Source organism: Tachypleus tridentatus, chromosome 2, assembly GCF_004210375.1.
Source record: "Tachypleus tridentatus isolate NWPU-2018 chromosome 2, ASM421037v1, whole genome shotgun sequence".
NCBI classification, from domain to species: Eukaryota; Metazoa; Arthropoda; class Merostomata; order Xiphosura; family Limulidae; genus Tachypleus; species Tachypleus tridentatus.
In genome coordinates, this window is record NC_134826.1 from 66,093,414 (window position 1) to 66,104,854 (window position 11,441).

The 11,441-nt window shown below is 35.8% G+C and overlaps 1 protein-coding gene across 1 annotated transcript; it reads right to left on the reverse strand.

Moving 5' to 3' along the window:
- Nucleotides 1-2,834: 2,834 nt before the first annotated feature.
- Nucleotides 2,835-10,188, reverse strand: LOC143235846 (uncharacterized). The gene is made up of 2 exons (XM_076474089.1): nt 10,098-10,188; nt 2,835-4,171 (listed from the first exon to the last, which is right to left on the reverse strand). The coding sequence occupies exon 2, from the start codon at nt 3,826-3,828 to the stop codon at nt 3,364-3,366; it is 465 nt and encodes a 154-aa protein (XP_076330204.1). The 5' UTR covers nt 3,829-4,171; nt 10,098-10,188; the 3' UTR covers nt 2,835-3,363.
- Nucleotides 10,189-11,441: the final 1,253 nt, after the last annotated feature.

The window sequence follows — 11,441 nt, forward strand, 5'->3', positions numbered from 1 at the left end:
GACAAGGAAGGACGTCCAGGACGCTCATCATCTTCAATGGACTGCCGACCATCCTTAAAACGTTCATGCCACTTGAAACATGTCGTACGCTTCATAGCAACATCACCGTAAGCCGTGTTAAGCATAGTAAAAGTTTCAGTCGCAGATTTTCCAAGTTTAACACAAAATTTCACAGCAAGTCGTTGCTCCTTCAGGTCATTCATTCTGAAATCCGCCAAACGAAAAAATTGCACTTCACTTAAAACCGCGTAGCTAATACACAAATGAAGATATCTGCAATCGGGAAATGGCGTCGTAATCAGCTGATCTGTGCGAACCTAGCGACACCAAGCGGATTCCCCTGGAACCAACTGGAGCCGCGCAATTCAAACAGTCCGGGTATTTTTTGAACAGACCTCGTACGTGTTAACTTACATTTCATGAGAGACCATCTGTGATTTTATTGTAGTACAATAAACTTGAATGTTTATTTTATTTTGCTGATTTGGATCTTTTTCTCTTTTTGCAAAATTTAATATGTAAATAACAATATTGGAAAAGTTCTAATATGCATATTAAATTGCATTAATTTAGTGGCTATCACAACCACAAAATTTCCTCTTTTAACAGTGCAAACATACAGTTTAAAATAATATTCATTATTGTTATTTTTACTTGTTCAGTATAAAACTTGTCCTTCACATCTGCAGATAACAACTGATAAAATGTTATCCACTGTTACGAAATTATTGTTTCAAAGAATCATTGAGTCACACCACTTGAAGACTGTTAATCCCAATTGTTCAATTATATCAACCATTTATTCTCTTGAGACTGAATTACACATTTTCAGACAAGAATATACTTTATAGAAATCATTAGATCGATGTAAAGAAGCTCCATTTTTTTGATATTTGGAGCCCATTTCATACAAAAGACAATCTGGAAAGCACACCAGATGCAAAGCTGATGGATTAACCACAAATCCGATACTTCAGACATTTATTCCTTTATTTCTACCTCAACCTCTGCAGCTTTTTATTACAAATCTAAACCTCTTTACATTACATTTGTTTGGATTAACTTACCAGTGATACATCTGTAGAAAAGTTTTAAATTCCTTTTGTCTTGAACAGACACTTTTTAATTTAGATGTTGTGAGGCAAGAAGTATTCTTTTATCCATTTTGAAATTTCACTTTGTTGATGGGTTGATGCCTCATAGTCATATGAGTTTAGGTAGTGACAATTAATACTGGTATTTATGCTTTATAAAAAGCATAAATTTATGATTTATTTATTTTTTTTTATTTATTAATCTATTTATTTATGATTATAAAAATAAAAGTTTTATAATCATTCAGTATCATCTCCCTCTATTAAGATATATCTGAATTTCTAAGCATTTGTTTCTTAGGTGAAACCAAGGCTACCACATTTGAAATAGGTTCTTGTAATTACACATAATCAAACTTTGAATTAATTGAGAATGGTTCCTCTAGGACGCGCAAAGCTACTCGAGGGCTGTCTGCGCTAGCCGTCTCTAAGTTAGCAGGGTAACACTAGAGGGAAAGCAACTAGTCATCACCACCCACCGCCAAACTCTTGTGCTACTCGTTTACTAACGAATAGTGCGATTGACTGTCACATTATAACGCCTCCCACAGCTGAAAAGGCGAGCATGTTTGGTGCGACGGGGATGCGAACCCGCGACCCTCAGATTACAAGTCGCACGCCTTTATCCACCTGGCTAAGCCGGGAATAGGGAGATAAAGAATCGTGAACATTTATTTTGAAACGGCAGTGAAATGTTCATAAATAAATATATTTTGAAATTGTATTAACGATCACACTTATTGTTAAGAATAGTTTTGATATCAAAAATATAATTTCTATCCTTTGAACAAACGAAAGGTCTAAGTGAAAAAGTCATGTCATTACTTCGATTTTAAATCATCGTTAAATCTCAGACTAGTTTTCTTCAAGGAATAGTGCGATTAACCTTACATGATCCCCATCTTTGACAAAAACACCATTATAGTCACATAAGGTGTTACACCCAGTATGTCTTCTAATTCACTATTTACTGTCGAATTATATCACTCGAAGAACTCCACGTACAATCAGTTAATGTTGACAAAAGTTTAAAAACACAAAGAGAAGGTTTCATAAACTGTTGAAGTTTATTCTTGTGTATTATTTAGAGAGATAAGCTGTCCAACTTTCTAAGAAAAAACATGTAGCTCAGCCTGCTATCCAATTTACTATTCTTTCACAGAGTTTTTGCTTGTTTCAGTAGTTTGAGGCCATCGTTATTAATCTCAAAGAATACGTAAGATTTATACATATATTAAAATATACAATAGTGTCATATCTTTTTTCTTCATAGGTTCTTTTAGAATTACTTTTTCTTTAAATGGTACTGATAAGACAGTTTAAAAGAGTTACAGATATTTAAAGAAAAGCTGAATCTAAAAGATGATTTGACGCTAGAAAAAGAGCAGCAGTTTATTGAAGAGTTTTCAATATTGGAGAAAAAACAATCGTGAAAATTTAATCTGTAACGAGAGTCACATATTTATAGGTAAAAGTGTTTGAAAGTATATAGACAGTCACACTTATTGTTGAGAATAGTTTGATATAAAAATATAATTTTTATCGTTCACAGAAACGACAAGTCAAAGTGAAAAACTCGTGTGAGTACTTCGACACTAAACCATCGCTAAGTCTCAGACTAGCATTCTACTAAAGAATAGTAGAATTAACGTTACATGATCCCCATTCTTGAAAATAATAGAATGTTATAAGCAACCATGACAATAATGAAAGGCGTTATACGTATACATTTTTCATTCACTATTTATTAATCAACTATATCTCTTAAGGAACTTTATTTACAATCAGCAAACTTTGACAAAAGTATAAAATAAATAAATAAAAATCGTGGCAGGAATTCCAATTTGACACTTAGCATCTCAAGAATAGATGCAAAGCAATCGAGGGCGTTCAGAAGAGACTTTCTCTTCGCTCTATTCGCGAAGTTAAATTTAACTAGGCTAGTGATTAATGGTTAAACCGACAAGATTTAAAGTTAACGAGATTATGCTGCAATCTGGTAGCAAAGATCTGTTGGTGGTCCGCGAGAGGTTAAATATTGACCCTTAAAATAAAAACAAAACAAAACAGAAGAGAATAGGGATCTGTAGATCCAAACAGCTCAGAATTTGCTGTGGGGGAAAGCGGGAGTACCCCGAGAAAACCCACTTTCACGATCAGGGCGCCGAATAATCTACCCTGACCATGCCCGTAAGTTGCTGAAAACAAAATCATGGTTAGTAAAGCTTTAAAAAAACACAAAAACATACACAACAGTAAAACACATGAGTTAAGTCAACGATGGATCAAAAGACCGATGTAAGGCACAAAGAAGATAAAAATAGGCCGTTCGTAGATATAAAACGGAGTAATCAATTCTATCTGTATCGATGAGTCGTTTAATTTCTATCCGAGACGATTGGTGTCTTCTTACGAATCTGGTTTGTGTCTTCTTGCTGAACATGATGTTGATGTGCGTAATATTACATGTGTAGGTTGAGTCTGGCATGAAGCTGTCTTCTTTGGTTTGGGTTGCTGTTGAAGAGTAATCAACGTTGGTCAGAATATCCTTGTCTTTCTTCTTAGCATTAAGTGTAGATATGCTGCTTGCAGCAGAGATAGTGGGCACACAGGGAGATGAAAAGTTTACCGGACGAGGGGTACTCTGAGTGACAGACTTGAAATGTTGAAGTGTAGTTGGTCGACGCCGGACCCGTTCGGCACTAAAAATGAAAATACTGTAGGGTGCATCCATGGTTGATTATGTAATCAGCTACACCTGTTTATTCACGGTCACGACTTTAACAAAGTGAGTTGATAATCCTGTGATCTGCATGGAGTTTCGTGGAAGTTGTTGTTTCCAAAGAATGTTGAATTTCGACTGAAGTTATAGACGTTCTTAATAAATACCGAGTATAAGCTACTGGAACCTTTGGAGGAGAGCACCGGACGTTGATATTTGCATTCCACGGATTACATAGATATGCGTGGTCCTAGAGTGTTGAAGGCTGTAGTAATATACCTCCTCGGCGAAGGATTCTTGTTTTTCTAGGATCAACTGAAATGTTGGGTTTGAACTGGTCGATGAAGGCAATAATCTGGCAAGGAGAGAAATCCAACGGTAATCCGTTTTTACTAATGAATAGTGCTGATTAACAACAATACATACTCTACACTGTCGAAAAGGACAACGTGATATAAGTAAACATGACAATTGTACAAGGTGTTACGCCCAATAAATCTTTTGATTTATTACATATTATGGAACTCTCTCTTTTTCTCGTAATTCCAACTGTAATCACTAAATTTTGATATAACTTTAAATCGTCAAGAGAAGACGTCATATAGTGTTGTAGTGTTTATTTTATGTTTGTTTTTGTATTTCGTGCAAAGCTACACGAAGGCTATCTGCGCTAGCAGTTCCTCATTTAACAGTGTAAGACTAAAGGAAAGACAACTAGTCATCACTACCCACCGCCAACTATTGGGCTACTCTTTTATTAACGAACAGTGGGATTTATTGTAACTTTATAATGCCTCCACGGCTAAAAGGGCGAGTATGTTTGGTGTGACAGGGATTCAAACCTGCGACCCTCGTATTACGAGTCAAATGCCTTAACCATTTGGCCATGCCGGACCTTGATGTAGGAATAAAAGGCGTTATATACATGTGTGTATACGTTATATTTTAGTGAAAATGAATAAATGTTAATGAAGTTAAATAAGCAAAATCACAAGGAAGGTCTGCATTACGAACAGCAAATCCAAACCTCTGACTAATTGTATTAGTTTGTTATAACTAAAAAAAACAAGCCGAAACAAAAACTGCTCCAATTGAAAAGATCCCAGGGTACAAGTTATAATGTGGGATTATGAAATGTAGTCTAGGTTTTGGAGGTGACTGCGGAATTAGAGCCCGTATTGCGGTGGGGATACACCGTATATCAGTCTTAACCTCCTTTCGCCAGTCTCACATGAGAAATAAGAGTAGCAATAGATACAGAAATTAGGAGAGCGATATGTGGGTGCTCAAGCCCAGACAGCTGTGAGAAGGTGACTGCTCTCCCAAGTAAAAGAAAAAATAAATGAAATAAAAATAAGAAAAATAAAATAAGGTATTGCCAAACAACAAGTAGAAGGGGAAAACTCTTGTCAGTACCTGGCCATTAAACGATCGCTACATTTCATACTACATTTATACTAAGGAATAGTAAGTTAACATTACCTCCTCTTCATTGTCGAAATGAAGAGTATGTTATAAACAACCGTAATAATTACGTAAGGTGTTATGCCTTTTGATTCTTGACTTTTCATCCAACAATATAGACCTTACAGGTAATTACACCTGTAATGAGTGAAGTTTTATAACGTGTTTATAATAGATAAATAAAATTCGTGGCAGGTATTTCAAGAAGAGATGCAAAGCAATCGAGGGCGCTCAGAAGAGGCCTTCTCTTCGCCCTACTCGTGAAGTAAAATTTAACTGGGCTAGTGATTAATTATTAATAGCTAACCCGACAAGATTTAAAGTTAACGAATTTGTAATGCAATCTGGTGGCAAAGGTCCGATGGTGGTGTGAGGGAGGTTAAATATTGACTCTACAAAAAAAACACAAGAGGATAAATGTGTTTAGAAATGTAAGAGAAGATCTCATATACTGTTCGAGTGTATATTATATGTCTGGTTTGATGAAAGGTATTTTACATTTTTTACTATCCAATATATATACGAAAAATACGTAGGATGGTCGTCAATAAACATAGTAATTAATTATATATATAAAAACGGCTGGTTTGGGTTGAGAAAATTTTTTATTATAAATATATAACACATATTTTTACATATATATTTTTCTCTACAAGTGGTTTTACTCGTCAACACTGATAGTAATTAATTCTTGTGTATTATTTAGCTGAATAATATATCTAACTATCTAAGAAATAAAGACGTACTCCAGTTTGTCATCCATTTTATCACTTTTAACCGAGATAAGCTTGATTTAGTATTTTGCATCTATCGTAATTCCACTGTCATAAATATTTGTTTCAAATACGAAAACATACCTGTGGTTAAAATTTAGTATTTTAGGACTTTCTTTATCTGTCATTAGATGGCGCGCAATTCTTTCGTCTGAAGAAGAAATTTATTTTCTTTTTTTTAATTAAAGTGGTTTGTTTGTTTGTTTTGAATTAAGCACAAAGTTACACAATGGGCTATCTGTGCTCTGTACACCACGGGTATCGAAACCGCTGAACAACTGGGGGTCATAATTAAAGTGGAGTAAGTGGATTATTGATTTGTTTTTCCAAATAATTATCAGGATGTTCTGAATAAGCTGATAAGATAAGGAAGAAGTAACAAATTAAAAATCTGTGAATTTTCATTCCAGACTAATGTAATGTCATTTTGATTATTAATTAAAGTGTAATATTGAATCAAGTTTTGTCAACTAAGTATATTAGAGGCCCGGCATGGCCAGGTGGTTGAGGCATTCGATTCCCAATTGAAGGTCGTGAGTTCAAATTTCCATCGTACCAAACATACTCGCCCTTTCAACCGTGGGGACGTTATAAAATGACGGCCAATCCCACCATTCTTTGATAAAAGAGTAGCCAAAGAGTTGGCGTGGTGATGACTAGCTGCCTTCCCTCTGGTATTACGCTACTAAATTAGGGACGGCTAGCGCAAATATCCCTCGTGTAGCTTTGCGCAAAATTCAAAAACAAACAAATATGTTAGAAATTACCTCACAAAAACATGACGATCATAGAGTCAACCAAATCTGCGTAATGGATGCTAAGAAACATACAGACATGTAATGGATCGTCATTATAGTGATATTATAACATTTAAATGAGTTCTGTTAAATATCAGGGATCATCTATAAGTTTCCACCTTTGAATAATAACCCGAATCTTTTGCGGAGAATTTGAAAAGTAAAAGTTCAGTATAAGTGTGGTCGCAGTACTTTTGAATAAATGGTGTGATAGGAGTTCCGTCAGACGCTTCTCTGATGAAGTGACAAATATTTCACGATGTATAACAAATATTTTAGTATCTATCGTCAATTATTCTCTCGTAATAATAACAGCTGTAGCGTTGGATAAAGGATCCCTTGAAAGATAATTTTACCCTCTACTTTGGCAAAAATATCAATTTCTTTTTTCCGATCCGATGTTGTTTTACGTTCGAATCATTTTACACTTCTCTTTATAGTACTGAGTTAAGAGTGTCTTTTTACACAGAACATATATACACTTCTTTTTTTTCTTTTTTTCTAACAACGGCTTCAAACAGCAAGAGTCGATTATCAGATCGAATAGTAAAATTTAACTGTTGTTGTCTTAATGCAGCCGTGGCCAGAAAATGCGGCGTGCATTTTTGCGACAACGGATCGATAACTCTGTTTTTCTGGATTCGAAGTCCGATCACGTTGACCATGTCAAGTGGTAAGGGCACTTGACTCGCAATCGGAGGGTCGTGAGTTTTAATCCCCGTCACACCAAAAAATGCTCACCCTTTCAGCTGTAGGGGCATTATAAAGTTACGGTCAACCCCATTATTCGTTGGTGAAAGATTAGCTCAGTAGTTGACGGTTGGTGGTGATGACTTGCTGCCTTCCCTCTAGTTTTACATTATTAAGTAGAGCCGGCTAGCGCAGATAGCCGTCGTGTAGCTTTGCGAGAAATGCAAAACAAACAAACCGGTCGCGTTAATCACGAGGCTACAGCAGGCTCTAGTTTAAGACAGTGAATTATTGCTATACTTCTTCATGGTGAGACATCTATAAACACTACAGTAATCCCAGAGATCGAGTACTTTCAGAAAGTAACGTTTCGTCATCAAGTAAAATCGCAATCCTGATGAAGATGACGCCACACCATTTTTCAAAGCCTCGAGTGTGTTCGAAAGCGTTCAAGAAAAGACAACTCAGTTGTAGATTCAATTTGTTAGCGACCCTAAAATAATAGTTTGATCGTGATAGAATCCTAGATTACTAATATACTCCTAGATTTAACATTCAGGTGTTCAATAGCAAAGATAAAGGTCAATGGGTTATCACAGAATTATTCAAAATGTTACTAAAACCATGTTACCAACCAGTCAAATTTCCCCTTCAAAGGTAAGATTTATGAACAATGTAATGATGTAACGGATAAGGCCTAGCTTGTTAGCTAGTCTGACAAATAATTTTCTCCAATTTCACGAAAGAAAAGGGGGGTTAACGAGATATTGAGTTTAAATGTTTTGATGTTGTTTTAAACATCATCAGCTTATCTTCTAAATTAAAGGGATTTAAACTCAATTTAATATCTCTTTAACAACAAGCTGAGAACTTTTTAAACTATTTCGTTTGTTTTTAATTTTCGTGCAAAGCTACACGAAAGCTATCTGTGCTATCAGTCCCTAATTTAACAGTGGAAGACTAGAGAAAAGCAGCTAGTTATCACCACCCAAACTCTTGGGCTACTCTTTTACCAACGAATAGTAGGATTGATTGTAACATTATAACGCCCCGACAACCGAAATGTTTAATGTGACGGGGATTAGAAACCGCGACCCTCAGATTTCGAGTCGAGCGTCGAGTGTAAGGGCACTAAGCTATTTAAACCAACGTTACGTTTGCTGTTGAACAAAAGGAAAATAATTCTTTATCTGACCAGTGCCCAGTGAAGCCATAAAGAATTAATATTGCTAGAGGATTGGATTGAAGGAAGGAAAGACAGGTATAAAGGAGTAAATCAGTTTGGATGACTTATGGTCTTCTTGAATACACAAAACTGTTTTTGTTTTTTTGCTGATTGAAGGAAAGTCTGTCATTTATGGTGTGTTATCTTTACCATTTTGGAACACCCGTGTTTCGAATAATTAGTTTTCTCACTGTAACGTTTTAAAATAAACTTATTTTTACGATATTATACCTTTGCACTTTTTTAACCATTTGTACCCTTAAATCGCGTGATTAATAACGAGTTGTTTCAGACTGAAAAATGAACCCCCCGTGATATTGTATCTTTTATATTCCAAAGAAACTGAGAATTAGATTAACCACGGATACACTTTAATCGTTTCTCTGAAACACTAACACACTAAGAGTTGTATTTCTTCTCGATAATAAAAACTGACAAAGGTCCTCTGTGATATAATGAATTAATGATGATGTTTTAACCGTCCTTTCTTCTTCAACTTATGCTGACCTAAATTAGAGACGGCTCGTGCAGATAGCCCTCGTGCAGCTTTTCGCGAAATTCGAAACAAATTATAACCAAACCAACAAGTGAAATGAGATCTGTGTGTAAAATTTAAAACTCTAGTTCACAGAGACTTCAACAGTTAAGGTGTGTTTTCTTATAGCAAAGTCACAGCAGACCATCTGCTGAGTCCACCGGGAGGAATCGAGCCCCTACTTTTGCGTTGTAAATCCGAAGACATACCGCTGTACTAGCGAGAGGCTAAAAGTTAAGTACTACAAGTTACAGGAAATTAAATGAGAAAAGAAAAAAAAAGGAATTATAAAAATACGGATTCTGGCAAATAAATAAACAAAACGACTCAAGATTTCACGAAAACCACGAAAATCGAGAAAATTGCATATGTGTTCAGGAAGTCGGAAAATAAGCCTTATGGTTGCGGGAAGAGAGGGGTGCAATAGCGCCCTTTGTACTTCCGAATGTCCACCCATATACACTGTAAATCAACACACCTCTTTCTCAAAGTTCATTCAGTTACTAAAAGTAATAAACACATTTAGTCAAACTTTAATGTTTGATGTCGAAAACATCCCTTAACTTTTCTCAGATTGTCAACCTCACTACGCCTGTGTTGTTACGCCACTGCAAATAAGTTCTAACTCTTGTATGGTAATACTGAGTAGTGTAACTAAAAGGTTCACCATTTAATTATTTCAAGGACGGGTTGAGTGCAGGCAGAATGCTTCAACAAAACGTAAAAGTAATTAAGTTTTTATGCTGTCTTCACATTACTTGCACACACACAACACACGAAACATTAAAATAACTGACCTAAGTATTTAATACTCATACCACAAGTTTCGCATGACCACTGTTCCAAGATCCGGTTTGACCAGTTAGCTAACGGGGCCAAGGATCACACAAACAGCTCGCGAGGATTTTGGCAGCAGACAGCTACGCTTAGCGCCACCTTTAAGCTGTTGATGTATAACTTCGAAATAATCGGTTAGCTATTATTAAAAATTCCAACGATTTGTTTACGTTTTCGATTCTCATTGCAAGTATTCTAGTTTTTTTATCTTCGTAAATAAAACTTACAATATGTTTTGAATATTTCAAAGACCTTGTGAAGGTCTAGTGTGAAGTATGCTTATTGTTTTTGACAAACAGAGAGAAAGTGACAATGTACGTCCCCTCGGTGGATCAACGGTAAGATTGGATTCTTCGCAATGGATGTAGCACAAAATAGAACAATGTGGTTTATCTCTTTAAAAAATAAAAATAATAAATGCCAAACATCGGGTTTATAATAAACGTATGTTTGAGGAATTAAAACGCTAGAAATTGGGTTTTGAAACCCGTGGTGGGCCGAGCACGGATAGCTCATTGTGTAGCTTTGTGCTTAACTTCTAAATAAACAAACAAACAGGTAATAAACACTACCTTCAAATGTCTAGGACAAGAGAAGTAACAACAAAAACAGCACACACGTTTTAAAGTAGTGATGTAGCAATACAATGACCACACGCTCATTGGTTTCTTACAACCCTTTGTTGAAATAAAACGTTCCATTGTGGAGATGCTAGTTTCTCTTGCAGCTGCAACGTCTCTAGAGATGAGGTTAAGATAATTTCTAATGGATCAATGTAAACGCACTTCTCACATTTTAAAATTTTCGTAGTATTTCGTATTTTTAATTCAAACGGCATCTTATAGGAAATATTTGCTTAAAAGCGTTGTCAGCGCCTCGTGGATTCAGGCATAGTCGTTCTCAGTTCAGAACTTCTGACCAGAAGGAGGACAATTAGTCCAGTTACTGCTGTCTACATGGCTCTACTTTTAATCATTTACAAATCGTCCACAGCTGAATATGAGGAATATGATTAGCGGCATATCTTAGTCTCGAACTTTAGGTCTTCTGACCTGCAGCCCAGCACCAATACCACCAGGTCACACCTTGTCCAGGATTTTATAGTTACAAAATGATATATAAGATGTATTAATATACTTTCTTACTCTTCTTTTTTTTTCATGGTGCTAACCCTGCAAAATAACCCCAGGAACGTAATTATAACTCTGGCTAGTTATGCGGCATTCCTTATATTTAACGTTTACGTAACAGAAATATATTGCGTAATCACTGGTCTTCCCGTTACACGCCACTACCTTCCCGTG